The sequence below is a fragment of the Neofelis nebulosa genome, chromosome 10, assembly GCF_028018385.1.
Source record: "Neofelis nebulosa isolate mNeoNeb1 chromosome 10, mNeoNeb1.pri, whole genome shotgun sequence".
NCBI classification, from domain to species: Eukaryota; Metazoa; Chordata; class Mammalia; order Carnivora; family Felidae; genus Neofelis; species Neofelis nebulosa.
The window spans coordinates 21,979,348-22,003,226 of record NC_080791.1 but is presented as its reverse complement, the minus strand read 5'-3'; the positions used below and the strand labels follow the sequence as shown (position 1 = coordinate 22,003,226).

The 23,879-nt window shown below is 43.8% G+C and overlaps 1 protein-coding gene across 8 annotated transcripts; it reads left to right on the top strand.

Annotated features, from left to right (window-relative positions):
* The first annotated feature begins 28 nt into the window (after nt 1-28).
* TMEM218 (transmembrane protein 218) lies at nt 29-17,086 on the top strand. Of its 8 annotated transcripts, none has more exons than XM_058687208.1 (5): nt 30-283; nt 1,180-1,284; nt 11,978-12,087; nt 12,974-13,076; nt 16,347-17,086. In XM_058687208.1, exons 3-5 carry the CDS (start codon nt 11,978-11,980, stop codon nt 16,479-16,481), a joined length of 348 nt encoding a protein of 115 aa, XP_058543191.1. In that variant the 5' UTR covers nt 30-283; nt 1,180-1,284; the 3' UTR covers nt 16,482-17,086. The 8 variants fall into 8 exon arrangements, with proteins under 8 accessions (XP_058543196.1, XP_058543191.1, XP_058543192.1 ...); XM_058687210.1 differs by lacking the exon at nt 30-283 and adding an exon at nt 298-364; XM_058687214.1 differs by lacking the exon at nt 30-283 and adding an exon at nt 308-332.
* Nucleotides 17,087-23,879: the final 6,793 nt, after the last annotated feature.

The following is a 23,879-nucleotide window of genomic DNA, read 5'->3' as shown; positions in this document are numbered from 1 at the left end:
ACTGACCAATGGTCCTGTGGGTTACCTAAAGGATAGTATGATTGACAACGGGATGGGACGGGGGCGGAGTCAGGACTGCCTCGACCCAATCTAACTTGAGCCTCGACCAAAAGCACCGACCAATCGGAGGGCGTAAAGGAGAGCGACGTGCCCACCCACCCCGCTCCGCGTTGCCTGGAGGCCCTGTGGACGTAAGCAAATAAGGAGGAAACTGGGCGTTGAAAGAGTGGCGCTGATTAGCGGATCTGGAATCGCCTGGATGAAAACCCACTTGTGATTCGTCGTAAGTAGATCAAAGCCCCTGTGGGCTGGAACTGGCCGGACAGTGAGGTGTGAGTAGGGGACCTGGGAGAAGGAGAGCCAGGTGAGGGGGAGGTGGGAAAAGTGGGGGCGGCTGAGAAGGGAGAATGGCGGAGGCTGGGGCTGAGGAGTATGGAAGAAAGCGTGGGTGGGTGGCTGTGCGTGGACTCTCAGAGCACCCTTAACCCTTAGCGTAGATCTGGACCCAAGGCCCGGTGGCTAATAAATACTTAATTGGGAAATTAATTAGGAAAGAAGGAATGGTTTAATTTTCATGCTCCTAAGAAAGTGAAATGTCAGTGCCTGATTCCAATACCTTGTCATCGAGACCTTCATCTTTCCAGTCTGGGAGGTAGCTGGGCGAACATTCTTCAAATGAGACCTGGGGGCGAGGTTTTCCTGCGCCCGTTTGAACCAGCTACAGGGCTGGGGAGAGACGCTAGAGCCCTGGTTCCGGGGGTATTGACGCTCCAGCACTGGGGTGCTGCTGTCCGGAGAGCCCATGGTGATGCAGCTAATAGTCGCTATGGTACCTTCAAGTCCAAACACCACCCAGGAAAGGAGGTGGGAGGACGAGATCTGGATCCATCGATCCCCTTTTTCTCTCAGTGCGTTGAGATGATGTCATATGGATGGCATTTAGGTAGCTCCACGATTGATTTTTCCCAGACTTGCATTCTACTTAATTACAAAGGTGAGAGCATTATCCTAATATATTAAAATTAAAGCCGTAGTGGAATGTTTAATGTAGAAAAATAAATGATACCCCCCCTCCCCCCCGCATTATAGTTGAAGGTTTGGAAGGCTATAAAGGAAAGGGAAAAGGAATCCTCGAAGAAGGGCCATTCACCCCTGTAATCCCTGTTTTCTGCCTTCAAGGGCTTGAGCCAGTGACAGTCCAGGAATGGGTGAACTACCTATCTCCCACCACCAGCAGCACTAGGGCCAAGTTACCCTCTATGGAATCCACATTTGTATTGAACTGTAAGTCATCTTGTAATGGCCATTATTATTCTCACACATGATTGACAGCGGTGGTGAACAGTGTATTTTTAATCTATAAGGCTGTCCATGCAGGGGTCAGGCATCTTAACATATGCCTCTCTGTTTTCTCTGAGAGCTGCATGAAAGGGTATGAAGAACCAATGGTAAATGAATGAGGACTGCACTCTATGTACCTCTAAAAGTTTTGGGCAATCTCTTTCCAAAGAAGGACCTCACAGCATGAGCACAGAGGGGGGAAATTGTCCTCATAACTGTTCTGCTGGTCAGCTACTAAACAGGGTGTTCAAATAGAGACATTATTTTATTCTGATTCTAGTCTACCTGCTTTAAATGCCATAGACTTAGGTAAATGAACTTTGGAAACCAGGTTGGCTAAACCATCCATTCTCCAGGTTTGAAAAATTCCTAGACATTAATCAAAAACACCATGGTTTTAATCATTTTGCATATTTATAATACATATTTTATTACAAGCATTATTCCCACGCTGAATTTAACAATATAAAATGACTAGATGTTCACTCCTTTCCCATAACAGCACTCTATATGCTATATCCAGCCTTTCCTTTCCAAGCTTAGTGCGAAAATGTATAGATTGGTTATAAAGTGATGAACCTCCTTCTTATTTAAAAAATTTTTTTTTAATCTTTATTTTTGAGAGAGCGAGAGAGACAGAGTGCTAGTGGGGGAAGGGCAGAGAGGGAGGGAGACACAGAATCCCAAGCAGGCTCCAGACTCCGAGCCATTAGCACAGAGCCGAAACCAGGGCTGCAACCTACGAACCCTGAGATCATGACCTGAGCCGAAGTCAGATGCTTAACTGACGGAGCCACCCAGGCACCCTGTGATGAACCTCATTCCTATAAGAACTTGGGGATATTTATCTCCTTACTTTAAAGCCATGTCCTAGGGGCGCCTGGGTGGCGCAGTCGGTTAAGCGTCCGACTTCAGCCAGGTCACGATCTCGCGGTCCGTGAGTTCGAGCCCCGTGTCAGGCTCTGGGCTGATGGCTCGGAGCCTGGAGCCTGTTTCCGATTCTGTGTCTCCCTCTCTCTCTGCCCCTCCCCCGTTCATGCTCTGTCTCTCTCTGTCCCAAAAATAAATAAAAAACGTTGAAAAAAAAATTAAAAAAAAAAAAAAAAGCCATGTCCTAAATGGACCCCAATGTCTCATGAACATTTAAGCTTCCATGGGGGATTGAAGCACAATGTTTCTAATAGAACCAGCTTCGGATACCACTTGCCTGTATTCTAGGTGTTAGAGTTGGTCCAAGTTTTACAGGTTATTTGTGCAATATCCAAAACAGCAGCAATTAAACTTAACTAGTTACCTTGTTAGGGTAGTACAAGTCAGCTCAGTCAACCAAGCAGGAAACCTGAGTCTTCTCTAACACCTTTTCTCTCCACCCCCTTCCATTTTCACAGGTAAGGCAGGAGTCCAGACCCTCATCATCCCTTACCCAGAGAGTCCGCTATTGGTCACTAATCTCTGGTCTCTGATTTTGATTCATGTGCACTGAGCCACCAGCTACCTGGTTAAAAATTAAGAATTATCTCAAAAATTTCATAAACAGACAATCACAGTGGGTAGTATAATGAATACCTATGCCCTATTAACTGGATTAACAAACATTAACATTTGGGCATCTCGGCTTCAGTTTTTTCTTTTAAATAAATAAAACATCCCAGATTTAATCCTCAGATCCCTTTTGTTCTCTTTTCTGGCCCCATTTGCCTTCCTCCCTTCTTCCCTCCCAGAGGCAAACATTCCTTTGAAATTGTTGTACATCATTCATGCCCATGTATTTGTATTTCTGTGGTATATCTGTACCTTATAAATGATATAAATTGCTTTTTTTAATTTTAAAAATACAAGTAGTGTCATACTGTGGGCTTCATTTTGTAATTTGCTTTTATTACTCAACATTAAAAAAAATTTTTTTAATGCTTATTTTTGAGAGAGAGAGAGAGAGGAAGAGAGATTGTGAGCGGGGAAGGGGCAGAGAGGGATACAGAGAATACCAAGCAGGCTCCGCACCATCAGCACAGAGCCCAACATGGGGCTTGAACCCACGAACCGCGAGATCATGACCTGAGCCAAGATCAGTTGGACGTTCAACCAACTGAGCCACCCTGGCGCCCCTCAACATTGTTTTTGAGATACGTTCATATCAATACAGATAGCCAAGTTCATTTATTCTAAGTGTTTCTTATGAGTATAATGTTGTATCCATTCTTATGAGTGTAACATCGTATCCATTCCCTTATTGGTGGACACTTAACGTTTTTTCAGATGTTTTGCTATTATGAAAAAAGCTGCAATAAACATCCCTGTACATGTCTCTTAATGCAAGAGTTTTTCTAGAACAGTGGTTCTCCAAGGGGATGGTACTGCCCTGTTGGTCATTTTGGAATTTGTGAGAGCATATTTGGTTATAATTGTGATTTTGGCGGCATTACTGGGGTTTACAGAGCAGGGTGGGATGCTTGATGTTCTGCAGTGAAGAACTGTCCCGCATCCTGCACAATTTTTGAGTGTCCCACAGGGTAGCCATTTATAATCTGAGCCTAGAGCCTAACTCCATTTTTCATATAAACATTATATATATATATATATATATATATATATATATATATATATATATTTTTTTTTTTTTTTTTTTTTTTTTTTTTTTTTTTGGCTCAGCTTGCTATAGTAAAATTTCCAGGAATGCAACTCAAATGTAAATCAAGGGGAAATTATACTTACTTGTGTTTTGGAACTTTAACAAGAGTTGTTCATCACTTGAGAAGATCGCATAACCGAAGGCAGCCCAGCTCGTGGTATTTGAGTTGCCATACAACACACCTGCATGAGCCTGCATTTGTAGCTTTTGCGTTCGTGGCGATTCTAAGTTTAGGTGCAAGCATCTGACTGCTGTACTTCATTATGTATTCTAGTGTAGTCAGCCTGAACATTTGTATATTTAAGCATATGCTGCTTTATTATGAATTACTTTCCATTTAAAATTGGCTCGTATAGGATATAAAGTAGAGGTCGAGTATTACTCTTTTCTGATTGGATAATCATTTGTCCCAACACCATCTATGAAATCCTTTACCTGCTGAAGCCAAGCCGACTCTGCCCTGTACAAAGTTCTCATAAATACACGGATCTGTTTCTGGATTCTCTATTTTATTCCGCTGATCCATGTGTCTTTATGCCATATCACACTGTTTTAATTACCTTGGTTTTATAATGTGTCTTGCGGCAGTTGGTAACAAGAAAGGCAAGTCTCCATCCTAGTTCTCAAAATTGTTTTCGCTATTCTTGGGCTTTTGCTCTTCCATATGAATTGAGGATCCGTTTTCAAGTTCCATGAGTTCCACAAAAATTTATTTTGAGATTTTGGTTAGAACTGCATTGAACTGATATTGAGCTCTTTTAATATTGAACCATTCTGTCCAGGAAGGTAGGTTATTTCTCTGTTCGGGTCTGTTTTGTTACTCTCCTAGGGCCTTTAAAAATATATACCTTTTAATAAAGTTGAACAATTTTTGCTGTAAAAACCATACACACCTTTTTTTGGATTTATTCCTACTTAAACACACACATATCTTTCTATTACAAAAGTTTCAAATACATTCAAAAGTATAAAAAATATTAGAGCCAACACTTGTGTACTCATGATCCAGCTTCAACAATTACCCCACGACCAGTCTTATTTCATGTTACCCTCCCCTCCCCTCCTCTCCCTGGATAATTATGACGTTCCCAGACACAATTTTCTGTTCTCTGTGTTATGTGTATGTATGTATGTGTGTATGTGTGTGTGTGTGTATGTATATGTATATATATAAATGTGGTCACATGGCTAAAAGATGGTGATATATATCTTTTAGCCATGCGACCACAATGTCACCACAGTTTAACAAATAAATAATTATTCCCTAATACCATTGACTATCCAGATACTGGTCAGATTTCCCAAGTTGTGACATTTGGTTTGTTTGAATCAGGGTTCTAATTTCTCCATGTCTTTGTCAACACTTGGTGGTGTTGCCTCCTCCAGAACAAAAAGATAACAGATGATTTAATTTTGAACTGTCCTTTCTCATCCTCCACACAACTGTTGACAAATATTTTAGCGCTACCTTTTTTGTTTTTATTATTGAAGTATAATTGGCCTACAATGTTATATTAGTTTCAGGTATACAACGTATTGAATCACTGTGACTTATTTATTTCATACTGGAAGTTTGTAGCTCCCCAGCCATTCTGGTGGCTATCTAGAGGGATTGCAATTTGGTTTTCATTTGCAAGTTCCTAATGACTAATGTAATTGAGCACCTTTTCACACATTTATTGGCCCTTCGTATATCCACTTTAAGTTTCTGAGAGAGAGATATTAAAATCTCCACTAAATTTGTGGGTCTGTCCATTTATTGCAGTGATTTTGGCTTTATATATTTTGAGGCTTTGTTTGAGATTCACATTTGTCCTGAGTTGTATCTATTCACTATGCTCTTTGTGAATACTGCTATTAATACCTTTCAAAACTTTCCATTCTATTTTGCTCGATACTCATTGTTTCAATAGATTTTTTTAAATTGTGGTTAAAAAAAACACATAAAATTTACCATCTTAACCATTTTTAAACGTTCAATTAAGTAGTCAGTCTTAAGTATATTCATGTTGTTGTGCAACAGATCTCTAGAACTTTTTCATTTTACAGAACTGAAATTCTCTATCCATTGAACAACATCACCCCATTTCCCCTGTCCCCTTGTTTTTGTTTTGTTTGTATTTACTTTTTCAATCTGTTTATTAGCAGCCTTTGCTTTCCTTGCAAAGAGCTGGTTTAAAATTTTTTTTTTTTTTCAACGTTTTTTATTTTATTTTGGGGACAGAGAGAGACAGAGCATGAACGGGGGAGGGGCAGAGAGAGAGGGAGACACAGAATCGGAAACAGGCTCCAGGCTCTGAGCCATCAGCCCAGAGCCCGACGCGGGGCTCGAACTCACGGACCGTGAGATCGTGACCTGGCTGAAGTCGGACGCTTAACCGACTGCGCCACCCAGGCGCCCCAGTTTTTTTTTTTTTTTAATTTTTTTTTTTCAACGTTTTTTATTTTATTTTGGGGACAGAGAGAGACAGAGCATGAACGGGGGAGGGGCAGAGAGAGAGGGAGACACAGAATCGGAAACAGGCTCCAGGCTCTGAGCCATCAGCCCAGAGCCGCAAAGAGCTGGTTTAAAAAAAAAAAAAAAATCTAAGGGCACCTGGATGGCTCAGTTGGTTAAGCATCTGACTCTTGATTTCAGCTCAGTTCATCTCATGATTTGTGGGATCTTAATCCCCTTCATCTATTTCACCCACCCTCCACCTACCTCCCCTAAGGCAACCACCAGTTTGTTCTCTGTATTTAAGAGTCTGGTTTTTTTGTTTGTTTGTTCACTTGTTTTGTTTGTTCAATTCCACATATGGTGACATTATATGTTATTTGTCTTTCTCTAGTTTATTTCACTTAGCATAATCCTCTCTAGCTTCATCCATGTTGTTGCAAATGGCAAGATTTAATTCTTTTTTATGGCTGAGTAATATTCCAGTGTGTGTGTGTGTGTGTGTGTGTGTGTGTGTGTGTGTGTGACATCTTCTTTATCCATTCATCTATTGATGGACACTTAGGTTGCTTCCATATTTTGGCTACTGTAAATAAATGCTGCAATAAACATAACGGGTGCATGTATCATTTCAAATTAGTGTTTCCATTTTTTTTGGGTACATACCCAAATATTAAGTCATACGGTCTTTCTTTCTTTCTTTCTTTTTTTCTTTCTTTCTTTCTTTCTTTTAGAGTTTATTTATTTTGAGAGGTGAGGAAAGAGAGAGCATGAGAGCATGAGCTGGGGAGGGGGCAAACAGGGGAGAGAGATTCCTAAGTAGGCTCCACAGTGTCAGCCAGAGCCCAAGGTGGGGCTCGATCTCCTGAACCATGAGATCATGACCTGAGCTGAGATCAAGCATTGGACACTCAACCGATTGAGCCACCCAGGTGCCCCAGATCATATGATATATCTATTTTTGATTTTTTGAGGAACCTCTGTGCCGTTTTCCACAGTAGTTGTACCAATTTGTTTCACCAATAGTGTATGAAGCTTCCTTTTTATCCACATCCTCACCAACACTTACTATCTCTTGTCTTTTTAATCCCAGTCATTCTGGTTTAGTGTGATGTCGTATCTCATTGTGGTTTTGATTTGTATTTCCCTGATGATGAGTAATGTTGAGCATCTTCTCATGTGTCTGTTGGCCATCTGTAGGTCTTTTTTGGAAAAATGTTTCTTCATGTCCTCTACCCATTTTTTTTCTTTCTTAAAAATGTTTTTATTTACTTATTTTGAGAGAGAGAGAGAGAGAAAGAGCATGAGATGGGAAGGGCAGAGAGAGAGGGAGAGGGAGAATCTCAAGCAGGCTTGTTGTCAGTGCAGAGGCCAGTATGGGGCTCAATCTCATGAACCGTGAGACCATGACCTGAGCAGAAATCAAGAGTCAGAGGCCTAACTGAGTGAGCCACCCAGGCGCCCCTACCCAGTTTTTAGAGTGGGCTTTTTGGTGTTGAGTTATAGTTCTTTACATGTTTTGGGTATTAACCCCTTATGGGACATATCATTTGCAAATATCTTCTCCCATTCACTAGGTTGCCTTTTTGTTTTGTTGATAGTTTCCTTTGTTGTACGAAAGCTTTTTATTTTGGTGTAGTCCCAATATTTTCTTTTTGCTTTTGGTTTCCTTGCCTGAGGAGACATATCCATAAATATGTTGCTGTTGTTCTTTGTTTTTAACTCTTCAAAAAGTGTGCCCTTCTTATCGTTACAGGAATCTTTACCATCAATATTTCCCAGTATCCTTCTCACCATTACTCCTTACATCTCATGCCTTCTTTCTTGGTTCATTTTCATTCTTGCTCAGTACACCTATGACAGGTGAGCTCCATTTCAGTCTTTGTATGTCTGAAAACATCTTTATTTTATACCCAGTCTCACAGGAGCCTTGCATGCCGACTTGTGCAGCATCCCTACGGAAAGGTTTCAGTTGTCTCTGCCGGGCTCTTATGGGTTTCTCACTTTTGGATTGGTTTTATGTTGACCTTACTACTTGCGATTCCCATAGCACTTTGGTAGTATGATTTGAACCCCACACCTGCATGTGGTGTGGGATTAGGAATCAGATTCCTCTTGGGTTATTCTTTCTTCATCCATGGCCTGAGGTCCTTGGCCAACTTTCTTCCAACCTAAGTCAGCAGCAGATGTTTTAGTCCCTATTTCAAAGAGAGGTGAGCCCTTTCAGGGCTTAGCTTTAGGCCTTGATCTTTTCTTATTTTTTCAAATTTTTATTTAAATTGTAGTTAGTTAATGGGGCGCCTGGGTGGCTCAGTTGGTTAAGTGTCCCACTCTTGATTTCAGCTCAGGTCATGATCTCAAGGTTCATGAGTTTGAGTCCTGCATCAGGCTCTGCACTAACAGTGTGGAGCATGCTTGGGATTCTCTGTCTTCCTCTCTCTCTGCCCCTCCCCCACTCATGTACACTGTCTCTCTCAAAATAAATAAATATTAAAAAAATAAATTCTAGTTAGTTAACATATAGTGCAATATTGGTTTCAGTAGTAGAATTCAGAGATTCATCACTTACATACAACACCCAGTGCTCATTATAAGAAGTACTCTTTTTCATACCCATCACCCATCTGCCCATCCCCCCCACCTCCCTCCATCAACACTCAGTTTGTTCTCTATCATCAAGAGTCTCTTATGATTTGTGTCTATTTCTCTTTTTTCTCCCCCCCCATATGTTCATCTGTTTTGTTTCTTAAATTCCACATGTGAATGAAATCTTACAGTATTTGTCTTTCTCTGGCTGACTTATTTCACTTAGCATAATGTACTGTAGCTCCATCCATGTTGTTGCAAATGGCAAGATTTCATTCTTTTTGATGGTTGAGTAATATTCCATCACACACACACACACACACACACACACACACACACACACACACACATCTTCTTTATCCATTCATCAGTCAGTGGACACTTGGGCCTTTCCGTAGTTTGGCTATTATCAATAATGCTGTTGATGCCTTGTCTCATTTTCAGTTCTCTGTATCATGGGTCTAAGACTTCATCTGTCTAGGAGAGGACCACTGCAAAGGTCTGCAGCTGGTTTTCGTACCCTGTAGACCTTTGGGCTCAGCTCCTGCTTACACTCAGGCTTTGAATTACACTTTCATTTATAGCACTTAAGGATTTTCCTTTATTGCTTCTGAGCTCCACTGTGTATTGAATTCTTTTTGCTCTATTTTATTAAGCATTTCTATGTGTTCACTGTTGTGTGAGGTACTTTCCTTGTTAGGTCTGTCCAGCATATCGACCAGAAGTTACAGTCATCTTTCTAAAGCTAAGTATGACCCTATCACCCCCTTACTTGATTTCTGTGGACTTGTTAGCACTGCTTCATTTATTCATCCAACAAATATTTCTTGCTCATAACATCAGTGGTGAGAGCTGGGGATATTGTGGTGAGCAAGAAATAATGTCTCTGCCCTCCTGGAGTTCACCATACTGGCTGGAGACACAGAAAGTCAGCCTGTAAACAATAAGTAAAAATGAGAACTACAGTTAGTGAAACGTACCCTGAAGGAAATAAGGAGTGATGGAGAGCAGTTGTTTGGGGGTTACTTTAGCGAGAGCCGACACGTGAGACCTCTCTGAGGAAGTTACATTTAAAGCTGAAATCAGGAGGATGAGGAGAGGCCAGCAGTGCAAATACTAGAGGGCTTGTTGGGGGCCAGGGGCTAATTCCAGGTAGTGGAAACAGCAAGTACAAGGAGCCAGAGGTGGGGAACACCTGGCAGTTTAGAATTACTGAGATGAAACCATGTGCTCGAATGGGGGGGGGGTGTGCCCCAGTTAGAGAGGCAAGTGGGAGCCCAGCCTCATCTGCTGCCACTCCTCTCTCTGCCCACCCCATTCCTACCCGTCATCTTGCCGCACTGATTCTTCCCCAAAGGGGTCTGTGTGAAGTCACCTCCCTGGTAAAGCCCTCCTCACTATCTCAGTTCCCACCGTACTTTGTCTCTTATCACAATATGGTGTGGAGAGCTGTTCACATGGCGGTGTTCTCCAGGGGGCCTGCAGCTTCTGTCACAAGGTATGTCTTATTTACCCTCATGATCCCCAAACTGTGACACAATGCTTTACATGGTAGGCACATAATAGATGTTGATTGAATAAGTGTTTGTTTGGTTTTTTGACAGTTCATGCTTAGGGCTTCCTTTCTGATCTTTCCAATGCCTTTATAACAGAACTTCTCATAGATCATAATTTTTGTGGTATTTAGACCATCAGGGTAAAGAAAACCATCAACTGAGGAGGAATTTATTTGCTTAAGATTTGTCTCTGATCCAGAAGGGGAAGATCGGGGGAGGTGCTATAGAATCAGTGGAGTGGGTCCAATGGTGGCCCCTGAAAAGATTGTGCCCACCTCCTAATCCCTGGAAACTGAATGTGACTTTATGTGGAAGAAGGGTCTGCACAGACATAATTGAGGATCTTGAGGATGAGATCAAACCAGATTCTTCAGGGGGACTCTAAATCCACCATAAGTGTCCTCATAAGGGACAGAAGAGGAGGAGACAGAGACACACAGGAGAAGGCCATGGGAAGACGGAAGCAGAGACTGGAGCCATGCAGCCACAAGCCAAGAAATGCCTGGACCTCCAGAAGCTATAAGAGCCAGGAAGCATTCTCCCCTAGGACCTTTGGAGAAAGCTGGGCCTGGCTGACACCTTGATTTCAGACTTCTGGCCTCCAGAACTATGAGAGAACAATGTTTTGTTGTAAGCCACTGGTTTGTAAACACATATCCCTTCACCTTATACCTCAGTTACCTCTCCTGTAATGTGTATAATAATATCTACCTCAGAAGCCTGCTTCCATGATTAAATGAAATATGTGTGTAAGGTACTTAGCAAACTGTGGATGCTCAAAATACTCGCGGCTCCTCTCTTCTTCATCATCGCTGTCTTCAAGGACTTAGGAGTTTGCTTCCTTTTATGAATAAAAACTCAACCATAGAGTGGGACATTTCTGTCTTGTGACTGTCTGGGGAGTCAAAGCTCACACCACAGACTTGGCCTGAGGGCTTCAACTTCCACATTGGCTCCGTAGTGCTTGACGTGAGTCCTCGTGCCTTCACAGCCCTCTGTTAGCATTTTATATCAAGAGCGAGTTCAGCTTGATGCTGTGGGTTGGGGAAGCCAAACTAGAACTCACATACCAAATTTGAAATGACCCACATGGAGCAAAAAGCAACCTCTCTGTCCTCACTGAAAAGAAAGGTTTGGGGATTTTAAATTTCTAATTCCTGTTGAGGGATTGGACATTCCCAAAGACCCGTACTGATGCATCCTATCACACCAGTCATCGGAAGTTCATCATAATGAGTTTGGACTTTCTGTATTTGTATTTGTGTTTATATGTGTATTTGTATTTGTTTTTGTCTGAACACCATTCTAAAAGCAGGGAGTGTGTGGAAGACTGGCAGTACCTGCACACAGAGGGCAGACACTTTATGGTGGTGGGAAGGCCCCAGGGCTGAGCTGGGGTGCAGTGCTTATGCTTCCTTTCTCCCACAGATGGCTGGCACAGTGCTCGGAGTGGGGGCTGGCGTGTTCATCTTAGCCCTGCTCTGGGTGTTAGTGCTGCTGCTGTGTGTGCTGCTGTCCAGAGCGTCCGGTGTAGCGAGGTAAGGCTTTCTCTCCAGCTGACAGTCCAAGGTAAAAGCAATTAGAAGCGAAATCGCTGATGCTTATTAAACATTTAGAATCCAGAAGACCATTTTTGCAATTACTGGCAGTTTGAATGAATTGTATTTTAACCTGTTGTCATAAGCACTGACTGTATTATTGATGCTTTGAAGCAGAGGTGAGAGAAGGGAAGTGGTGGTTTCTAGTTTTCACAGTAGAGGAGATGGGGGGACACGAGAGATGAAAAGGAAATCTGCTTTTGCTGCCTGTGAATTTCTTGAGGTTTGTGTGTGTGTGTGTGTGTGTGTGTGTGTGTGTGTGTTTCTTAATTGTTCAGACTTAGGGCACATGCAAGTCCAGTCTTGAGGCTCTAACCTGGGCCTAGGGACACTTCAGGAGCACCAAGGGCTTGGGCTGGCTCTCTCTCGGGCACTGGCCTCAGAGCACTGACTTTAACAACGCTATAGAGCTGTGCTCTGGCCAGACAGTATCAGTATGAAGCAGCGAACTATGTGATTTACCAAAGTATTCCAGTCTGAAAACAAACTGAGAGATTGAGAAGAGGGGAGGGCTGCTTTGATTTTTCATGATTATGACATTTTTTGCAGAGGCAAAAATTAAAACTACCAATTCCCATTCTTAGGAATTGGGAATTATGGGAATAAATAGGAATGAATCCAGCTGGGGACCTGTCTAGAAAGAAGGGCTTTGGGATGAAGGAGAGACCATTTCTAAATTCGCTGGACAGTGTGGACAGCAGGTCTCTAGGCCTTGTTAATAGACTGAAACTTAGAATATTGGCTCCAAGGAAGAGCCAGTCCAGACCTCACTGATTAGAGAGGAATCTGTAAAGCGTGCTTGTGACATTCTGTCTTTTGACCCCAGGTTCTCTGTCATTTTTGTATTCCTCGGTGCTCTGATCATCACATCAGTTCTGCTGGTCTTCCCTCGAGCCAGTGAAGTCCCAGCCCCAGAGGTCGAAATGAAGGTAAAACTATTGGTTTTATTTTGCCCTCCTGAGTTATAACTCTTGCTTCTCTCAGTCTAGACCTCCGTCCTGCCCTGAGGTGTTCCCCAATGTCAGGTCGGCCGACATGTGTTAGAAGTGTAAAGTTAAAACAAAGGTGGGGAAAGCCGAGAGGGAGTTTTAAATTCCCCTCTCCTTCCACCCAGACTGGGAATCTCACTCTGATTCCCACGTGCAAGACCACTGGGCAGTTATTTGCCTGATTGGAGTGCATCCCCACTGTGCATCGAGTTGAACAAGCAGTGTATCCAAAAGCCGCCTGATCCTGTGGGGCTGGAGGGGAGGCAGTGAGTTAGGAACAGGAACAGGGCCTGGCCCTGAAATGAAAGCATCCTCATCCTGGTAGTCTGGGCTCAGGAAGTCGGATCCCGGCCAAAGTGTATGCAGTGCCCTCGGGGTTGCCCTCCCCGTGTTTGATTTTCTCCACTTGTGATGTGAAGAGAGTACTTTCCGTAGAGATCAGTGGGGAAGAGAATTTCTGTGGAAAGCGGTAATTGTAGAGACAGGTGAATTCAGTACTGACAGTAGTCTGGGAGATCAGCTGGCCCTGGTTCCTGGAACACCATCCGCCAGCACCCACCTCTCTAGGGGGCTTGTTAACCTCTCTCATAGCCCTTCTCTGGAGACCCCACCTATTCTAGTCCATTCTGGGCTGGGGCTCTGACTTTACCCTCAGATCTTGGTAATGGCACTGACTTCCTACCTCCCATCTACCTTCTAGCAGCTCCTCCCAACCCCCCATTTTCATTTTTAAAGTGGTAATAATAATAATAGCTAATATTGTTTAAGGGGTTACTGTGCGTGAGGTTGTTTGCTAAACACGTTGTTTGCATGATCTCACTTAAACCTTAAGACAAGCCTAAATAGTATGAAGTAGGTGCTGTTATTATCCCCATTTTATAGGTAAGGACACTGAGGCTATAAGAGGTTAAAGTAACTTGCCCAAGGTCATACATATATGGGAAGAGGCAGAGCAAGGATTCAAGCTGAGGTCTCTCTGCAAAACCTTCATTGTTGGGGACTCAACAGAATATTGGGGGCCATCCCAGAGAGTTCATGGGTGAGTATTTGACACCAGACAACAGTACACAAAATTATACAACTTCTGAACTAAAATTGGAACACATTTCTAACTCTATCTAGGACTAGTCCTGGCAAAAGGGAGGCAATTTGCACTGAAAAGTCCAAGGAACATAATACCACACAAATTTAAGGAATTATTTCCATACACCTCAGGTGTTTATCAGCATTCGAAAACCACCCTGTCAGTGTAAGTACCACGTGTGGGAGCCAGGAATAGACTCCCACCTCCATTTCCCTGTCTGAAAGGGAGAGAGTGATGAAGGCAACTATATTTCTGGATTGCTGCAGATGTGAATATTCGAAGAAGGACACAGAGCAAACACTGTTTCGAATTTAATCCCTCTATCCTCTGTCATAGGAGTTTCAGACCCAGGAGACAAGAATGAGGTTTGAGCAAAATATGTCCGTCAGCGTGGCCAGCAGAATTGGTGTTCTCATTTTCAGGTTTTGAGAACTGGCCCCTGCAGCAGCCTGGCTCAATACTGTATCAATAATACATGACCTGGGCCTTCTGCACCCAAGGCCTGCTAATTGGCTAATTAAAAAGTGAAACGTGTCAAACGAGCAAACATGTAGCCCGCAAGAGACTTGTTCAGTACTGGAGCCAAGGTCAAAGTTATGTTAAAGCTGTTTTATCAAACTGACCTTTGTTGTAAGTTGGCTGTTGGGGTAATCTCTGGAGCGGCCCTTTTCTTCTTGGTATCTTTGGATCTCAGCAATCAGAGCAGCGCTAGGACTTGACAGGTACTTTGTGTATTGCCACTGTATTAGTTTCCTATTGCTGCTGTAACAAATCAGCAACTTAGGTTTGCAACACAGATGTACTGTCTTACAGTTCTGTAAATTAGAAGTCCAAATGCAGCCTCACTGCGCTAAAATCAAGGGGTTGGCAGGGCTGTACTCCTTCCTGGAGGTTCTGGGGAAGAATCTGTTTCTTTGCCCCTCCTAGCTTCTAGAGTCCACCCTTGGCTAGTGGCCCCCTGGCTCCATCTTTAGAACCAGCAAGGTAACATCCCACTGACCTTACTTCCATCTTGACATCTCTTTCTTTGACCTTCTCTTCCACCTCACTCTTCCATGTTTAAGGACCCATGTGATTAGACCGGGCCCACCTGGATTGGATAACTCAGGCTAATCTCCCTATTTTAAGGTCAGCCAATCAGCAACCTTAATTCCTTTGCCATGTAATCTAACATATTCACCATTTCTGGAGATTAGGATGTAGACATTTTTGGGTCACTATCCTGTCTACCTCCATTGCCTTTCAAGTATTTGCGATTCTATTCCCTTTGGGAAGCTGTGAAATCACCCTGTCATTTGGTTCATATTCCCTCTCCATTAGATCGATAAATTCAGTTGTTTTTTCCTGTCCCAATTTAAGCACCACCATTTGGGTCTGGGGAGAGTAGAGCCCTGGCAGTGGACAGTGGACAAGTGGGCAGAGCCAACTCTGAAGTATAGGTTTTGTCAGCAAAGACCAACAGCTTTGGGGCCTCAAGTATGACTGGTTGCCAGACAGCCAACTGTATGATTAGGGCACGTTATTTATCCTGTAAGGATTTTAGTGTCTCAGGCAAAAGGCCATTTAACCTAACCCTTGGAGTACTGGGTTATGAATGTTAGGGTTCAGGACACTTCTGATGAAAATTTTCAAGAATCACCTTTCCATTTTGAAAATGAGCCCTCCTGAAACAGCAGCAGGTTGATGAGTTGGGGGCTTCGATCTTGGATACAGGGGGGTTTATTATGCTGTTATATTTTTATATATATTTAAAATTCTCCATAATAAAAAAGTTAACAACAACAAAAATGAGACTTTCTAAGACCAAGGAAGCAAGCTTCTCATGAACTCCTTCAGATAACTGATTTCAGAACATAAAAGAGCTCATCTAAGGTCTTTGGAGTGTTTATGAAACCTCCTATATCGAGCCTTTTTTTTCCCCCCTGTACTTCATTGATCTTTTCTTTATCTTGTATTTCCAGCTCAGGGAGTTATTTCCCAACCATTTACAGAAGAGACTCAGATCAGGATGTTTCTGGAAGTCACAAATACAAACAGACTCTGGGCCCATTCATCAAAGATTTCAGATGAGCACAACCAGGGTGCTGAAGTGATAGTAATTTCCTTTTTGATGTTTCTTTCTGCAGATTGTGGATTCCTTTTTCATTGGCCGCTATGTCCTGCTGGCTTTCCTCACTGCTGTCTTCCTTGGAGGCCTCTTTTTGGTTCTCATCCATCATATCCTGGAGCCAATCTATGCCAAACCACTGCGGTCCTACTGAGCACTATTCAAGAAAGCCAAGATCTGTTCTGTCCTTCGCTTTTGATGTCATTAATGAGCAGAAAGGTACTGTTCAGAGCCTTGTTTTGACAGCCTTCATGCCTTAAGATCAGAGAAATATCCATTCATGACCAGGATAAATCTCTTGAATCCTGGATTCCAAAAATGGGGTTGCAAAATTGGCCCTGCAGAGGCGATTCTCACCATCTTCCGAGGGATACTGCTATCTTCTTAGCACTTGTTCCTCAGGTTTTCTGTTTTGACAGGGAAATAAAGATAGTGATCTGCTTCTGGTAGATTTTCAATCAAGACATCATTAAGTGGATTTTGGGAAAAGGAGCACTTTGGCTTCCCCTGTCCAGTAGACAGAAGAATCTCATCCTTTTGATAATACACAAGATTCTTAGTTACAAGGTTGGGATCATTTGGAAAGGAAAGGCACTCCAAGTTCGAAAGCTTATTTAATGTGATGAGTTGGAAGACTTACCCAGATGTTGGTTGTTGACCACTGTACATATGGTGTCACAGAACCTATACAAGCAATGGGTGTCATTTCTCTCTGCTATAATAAAGCAATAAACAACCGAAGGACCGACTTTCACCTCAGACTCTTGGCCAAGACTTTCTCAGTCTATATTCTATATTTCAAGTTTGCTTGGGGATTAGAAGAAGGGTATGGAAATGTTGACTCTTTGTCTTGTTTCTGTGGATCTCTGGATTCTTTCAGGATTTGGTAGCCTTTGTGTGCCTTCTTTAATTACTATAAAGTCCGTTTTGGATTATTATCATTTCTTTTCATCTTTGTAGCTCTTTCTGCAAAGCTGGTAAGAAATGTATGTTCCTAGGAATAGATACAACTTTATGCCTATCTGAAATCCTAGATCACCCAAGATTTGTCATTAACTGGTGGGGCTCTGGGCTGTTTCTACTTTGGAAGGCTCTCCTGACTCCCTAGAACTAAATGAAGAAGGATCTTCTGACTTAAAATTAAGAACCAGAAAACAAGTTGGGAGGAGAACTTTGAGCACGTACTTTATGCCAATATGATACTAGTTACCCTGAAACCCAATTTATTTAAATTTTAGGTTTAAAGATTATATATATAATATATATGTTATATATGTAATTATTATAGATTATTATCTATTTTTATCATTCCGTTTTAAAGTAGAAAAAAATTAAGGCTTAAGGAGATGAACTAACTTGCCCAGGCATCATATAACATCCAGTGTGTGTGCCCAGGCGTAACAGACTCCAGGGCCTTTCTCTGGACTGAAAAGAACACATGCTGAGCTTTGTGGGACTTTGAGAGCTTGAGGAAGTCAGGGCCACATCTCCTTCACTTTCTCTCCCGGATCCTCTTGTCAGTGTAGAGAAGATCCAATCCACCACCCCAGTGGGGGCTAAGCTCTAAGTTAAAAGAGGAGAGAATGGGTGACTTTTGGGAGTCATGGGCTGGTGAGGGCCAGATATATTTATTTCTGCATTTGAACTGTATCTTATTCAGTTCAGAAAACCTTTGCAGATAAGGCTTTGCCATAGAACCATTCAAAGGAAATCGTCTCTTCATCTAGCCTAGGGCCCACAGGTAAGGAAAGAAGAAATATCCCTCCAACCAGATTGGAGGGGAGAAAGGAGAATGCAAACATGTGGAGGGAAGTTGGGCAAGCTGGGAGTCAGGCTTTGTCCTCCTCTCTGAACACTTGCACTGAAGCTTCCAGATACCTGTGAGTCTCTGTGCAGAGACATTGAACCAGCCCAAGTGGAGCACGGACTCCTAACAAGCACGGGCTGCCATTTGTCACCTCCTGAGAGACTTGCTGACAGATCAAATCTGGGAAAACTTGTAGATCTTGACCTTGAATCATCCTTTTTTATTCCCAAAGGTGTCCAACTTTGAGATCAATGGATAATAGCTATGAAGTTTTGGGTGACTGCTTACACAGGGAAAAATGTGTGAAGGTTGGAAACTAAATCCCTTCCCAAATACCACGGCTACCTAATGCGTGTGTGTGTGTGTGTGTGTGTGTGTGTGTGTGTGTGTTTTGCACAGATATAAATGACAGGGGAAAAAATGTATACTTTGTACAAAGTATTTTAGGTTGGCCTGCCTCCTATAGATCCCAAATCCATAACTACCAAGTGTGGGGAAATGATAGATTACTCTCTACCTTCATGCTCAGAGCAGTCGTGGCCAACCCCCTGTGTGTGGGATAAGAAGTAGAAGGCTGAAACGTGAATTTCACTGAGAGTTCTACATGGGCCACCCCTACAATGTCTAATATGGCACCCCTTGTGCCCACTGCCTTCCTAGAGACAGGGCTTAGAGGTCATCTTAATGTCCCATTCATCATTCTTTGATCAATGGCCTTAGAGCAGGTTGTGCTATACTGTTCCTTACCCAGAGGGGATCCTGTAGCCGAGAGACTTGTGGTGATCCCCACTGTTTACAAGTTGGAGAGGGAGAGCAAATCAAGAGTTCCACATAAAAAGTAGATGATTTCGTAGCCTCTTAAAATTGTATCCTGACAAAAGCTAAATTAGCTAAAATTGTAACCTGACAAAAGTGATGCCACACTACCCCACAATGGAGACATTGATCTAGTCTGCTAGGTGGTGCTGTGTGATATATGTTAGAAGTCCCTCAAGCCCCCCAAACACACCTCCTAGGTCATTTTTTGACAAGTTCCTTAAATCTCTCGTTTATAAAAATGGGAGTAATATTAACATTCTTTACTGACACATGGTATCAGCTATTTGATCTAAAAATTCATCAAAAGTATTGTACCAATGTTCAGGTATGAGAGAATGCATAGCCATTCAGTCATGCTTCATCCAGCGTGCACTGCCATTCATTCAATATCTACTGTGTACCTGTTGGATATAAAGCATCAGTCCTGGTGGGATAGACTAGCCTAAGAAGTAGCCTCTGAGCTGTCTAGGCTGTCTTCCTAACCATCCCTGCATAAAAGCCGCCAAATTATTTTTTAATGTTTTTATTCTTTTTTTTTAAATTTTTTTTAACATTTATTTATTTTTGAGACAGAGAGAGACAGAGCATGAACGGGGGAGGGTCAGAGAGAGGGAGACACAGAATCGGAAACAGGCTCCAGGCTCCGAGCCATCAGCCCAGAGCCCGACGCGGGGCTTGAACTCACTGACCGCGAGATCATGACCTGAGCCAAAGTCGGCCACCCAACCGACTGAGCCACCCAGGCACCCCAATGTTTTTATTCTAACGTAAAGCAATCCATGTCTTGTTCTAGAACTTCTCTAAGACATAAACTGTTCCATCAACCATTTCGTTGCTGCTTCAGTTGAAGAATTTTTATTTTACTTTGATTTTTATTCAACATGTAAAGAAACCTGCTGCAATTATTTTACGGAAGAACAACAGGCAGAGAGGTGAAAGGGATTTTAAAAGTTTCCCTAGTTAGTGGGGCTCAAACTTGACATGGGGATTCCTGACATCTCCCTCTTCAGATAACTTAAAGATCATTTTTGGCTGTCAAACAACTCCTTGTTTCTACATTGGTTAATATTATTTTTTTAGCTCTTGGTACCCATCTTTTCCCTAACCCGTGTCTAAAAAAGGTAAAACTTTCATTAAAGAATCTCTAGTTAACATCTACAGTACGAATAATAAATATTTTGTCATAACTTCTTGGCTTAAACCTTTAAGTATTTGGCTGTTGTCACATAGGAGCAAGTTTCCAGATGTGGAAACGGTATGGAAATGAAGTGTTGATTATCCTCACAGGAGCACAAAAAGTCAAGGTTGGACAGGATTTCATAGTTCGTAGGGTTCAATCTTTATTCTCTGTTTCCATCCCAATGCTTGGAAATATTCTATTCCTCACAGGCTGAAATCACAATTTTCATTATATTTACCAAATGTGTTCTAAGCATTTTCCTAAATGCTTTGTAAATATTAAGTCATCCTCATAAGCAACCCTATGAGGTAGGTACTCTTACTATCCCCATTACACAGATGGGGACAGGGTACAGAGTGGTGAGGTGATTTGCTTGAGGTCACTTAGCTCAAGGTTAAATAGGAGTCAGGATTTCAAATCAGATGGTTTGGCTCCAGTCTAAGCTTTTACATACTTTATATTACACTATCTTGCTCCATAAAATAAAAATAAAGAAAAACGAGGGACCAAGGTCAAGCGATGTAAATCCAGTTGATAGAAATACCAAAAAAGCAGCAACTGAGTCTAGTGGAAAACCCAGAATCTTAAGATTGGGCAAGAGTCCGAGACAAAGAGACAAAAGCTACATAGGACCTCACAGACAAGTGCTCTCATCCACCCTGTGTTTTTGGTGGGTCTTTGCCCTGTTGGACTTGGCTCCTCAGTGGCTGAGAGAGAGATTCAGTGGAGCAGCCCATAGATGGAGTTTTCAAGGACACACACAGCCATCTCTCTCTTAAGCACGGTCCACTGGAATGTTTGATACTTGGGTTGGTTTTCAGAAGCGCCACTGGAAGAATCAAAGCCACAAACCAAGAATGTATTTGTTTCTTGATCTCTCTTTCTAACATCATTATTGGTGGTTGCTGTTTACTCAAGGAAAAAAGTTTCCAGAACCCCAGCCCCCAACCCCACCCCAACACACACAACACCCTTCTTGTCTCAGTTTCTTGGGACCGAAGAAATGACAGGGATCAAAATCTGGGCCCAACACCACAGAACAAGAAAGTTTCTTTTTCTGGTATTCATCACATCATGTTGGGAATCCTGAAGAATGTGCATTTAGTACAGGCCCTGCCTTCAGAAGAACTCAGGGTAGTTAACGTGGGTAGCGTTTATGCTGTACCTAAATGCTACATAGCCATCCCCTCCACTTGTTTTCTTTTAATCTTTGGGGATTTCTTTGGTTTTTCTGTCTTCAAATTGATGTCCCAGTTTTACACTGGGAACACGTAATAACTTCCTACTGCTGTAGTAACAAATTACCACCAACTTGGCAGTTTCGAAGAATACAGATTTATTATTGTACAGTTTGGGAGATCAGAAATCTGAAGTAGGTTTCACGAGGCTAATATAAAGGTTTTGGAGGCTCTCGGGGAGAATCCCATTTCCTTTCCTTTTCTAGTGTCTAGAGGCTGCCCACACTCCTGCACCAGTATACCCTTCTCTGTCTTCAGAGCCAGCATCTTCTAATCCGACGACACTCCTGCCTGCCTCTTTGATTGATTAAGGAGCGCACCCTGATAATCCAGCATAGTCTCCCCATCTCATGGTCCTTAATCACATCTGCGCTTAACATATTCACGGGCCGGAATTGGGCTGTGAGCATCTTTAGGGGCGGGGGCATTGTTCTGCCGGCCACAGAATATCAGGCCCCACCCTCCATGTCTAAGGATCGCTTCCTTCCACCCTCCCCACCTCACTGCCCCCTTATCTCCAGGAGCACTCTCTGGTCCCCAGGGCCCCCACCCCACACCCATGATGTGTTGAGTCTCCTTTCCCCCAACTTCAGTCTTGCTGAAAGCCTCAGAGTGCCAAGGGTTCCCTTTCTTTTCATTACTTCTTTCCCGCACCCCCCCCCAACCACACACCACCCCAGCCTCCCAATGGCTCTCTAAAGGAGAAATGCAAAGAGTTATTGCTTTTTAATTACAAGTGCTATTGTAACATCTATAAGGAAGAACACTTTAAGCTTAATTGAGACCAAATGTGAAGTTAAATTAAATGAATAACTAATTAACGTAATGCTCCTGCATTAGCCCCAAGTGAGTGCTGAGGCCCAGAGAGAAGGCAGGTAGCAGGCTTGCGGGGGAACGGTCCGAGCGCAGAGCTGAAGCAGGGCAGGGAACCTGGGACCTGGGAGACGAGGGCAGAGGGACAGATCTCAGGGCTGGGGTTTTTCCACCTTTGGTGTTTCCCCCAAACTCCCTCCCACAGCCCAAGTCCTCATTTCTGAGCCAGGCGTTGAGCTCCACAAGCCTTCTGCTGATCGCGGGTGCCGTGCCTACCCTGGGCCCAGGCACCAGCTGGCACCTCTTGTTTCTCTTCCAGTCCCCATGCTGCACTTGTAGGGGCTTGCTCTATATTGGCATTAACTCCCTTCCTCTTCCAGGTCCCCTCCAGACCTTATCAAACTGACCACCTGCCCAAGTCCCAGGCATTCCTCCTTCTGACACCTTACACATTCTTTCCTCCTGCCCCGGGATCACCCACCCTCCGGCCCCTCTCCCTTCAGGCATAGGGAGGGATGTCTCCGCTCCAGTCACTCCCTCCAGTGTTTTTCTCCTATTGTTTTCATATTTCTCACTTACCCCTCCCCCAGACAAGCTCCTGGGTGGGGGGGGAGTGTGTTGACAACTGACTCCTCTCCCTTCACACCAGTCCTTCGAGGTAGGCAAGGGTAGGACTATTTTCTCTCCATGAGGACACAGGCTTAAAGGTAGCCAGTGGTGGGGCCAGGGAAGCGGGAGTCCCCCACCACCAGAGGAGGTCTCCCAGGACTCCTACCCCGACCTGGTGCAGTGGAAAGAAGGCCGAAAGTTGGCTAACGAAGCACCCTCTGCTCCCGCCTCCCCATCTGGAAGCAGGAACGGTGTGTGGCCCATGCCAGGCTTTGCCGGGGGATGGTGGCACCATCTAGCGTCTGCTCTGAAAGAAGCATCTGAGAATGCTGGACGTAAGGCCTCGCCCTGGGGCTCCCGAGGACAAGGTCCCTGACTGGCTCCAAGTCAGGGTGAGCGGCAGGCAAGTCGAAGGCTTACCGGTGTGTCACCGCAGCAGTGGGCGCCACCTATCTCAGTGCTGCCCTGGCCCAGGTGTCCCAGTGAATGTGACAGCTGTACCTGGTATGTGGCTCCAGCTCCCCGTTTGACTGGCGGGTCATCAGTGTGGCCATGAGCATCTCCCCAGGGAATGCCCGCTGTAAGCAGCCCCAGTACACGAACCCCGTGGTCCCGGGACCCCAACAACCCATGCGACTGGGCCAGGCCCTAATGAGGGCGAGCACAGGCACAGTGGGCAACAGGAATCTGTACTGTGCTGATGGGTGGCTCCGGAGGACAGGGAGAAATGCCAAGAGCCGGCCTGGCAGGCAGCATTCCAGGATTGGGGCGGGGGGGGCGGGGTGCTGGGATAAGTACATGGGGAACATGGGGGAGAAAAGGCAGGCTGCAGAGAGCTCCAGGCATCTACACATGTGACAGCTGCGGGAATGAACCACGCAGCCTTCTTTCCCGCTAGTCTCGTCGCGCTGGTGCCTGTGCTCAGGGCAGAAGTCCTTGCTCTGTGTCCGCCGTCTGCTCCGTTCCTGGAGTAGGGCTAGCAAGCAGTGAGCACTCTGCAACTGCCATCCACACACTGGTGTTTTCAGTCATGCCTCCCTCCCTCCCCAGCACCGCACTGGTGTTTGCTCTTCCCCTGGGGACCCA

Coding starts and splice junctions, on each gene's coding strand:
- TMEM218 (XM_058687213.1), top strand. CDS start 11,978: ATGGCTGGCACAGTGCTCGGAGTGGGGGCTGGCGTGTTCATCTTAGCC. Junction 12,088..12,973: donor AGAGCGTCCGGTGTAGCGAG/GTAAGGCTTTCT, acceptor TTTTGACCCCAG/GTTCTCTGTCATTTTTGTAT. Junction 13,077..16,346: donor CCCCAGAGGTCGAAATGAAG/GTAAAACTATTG, acceptor TTCTTTCTGCAG/ATTGTGGATTCCTTTTTCAT.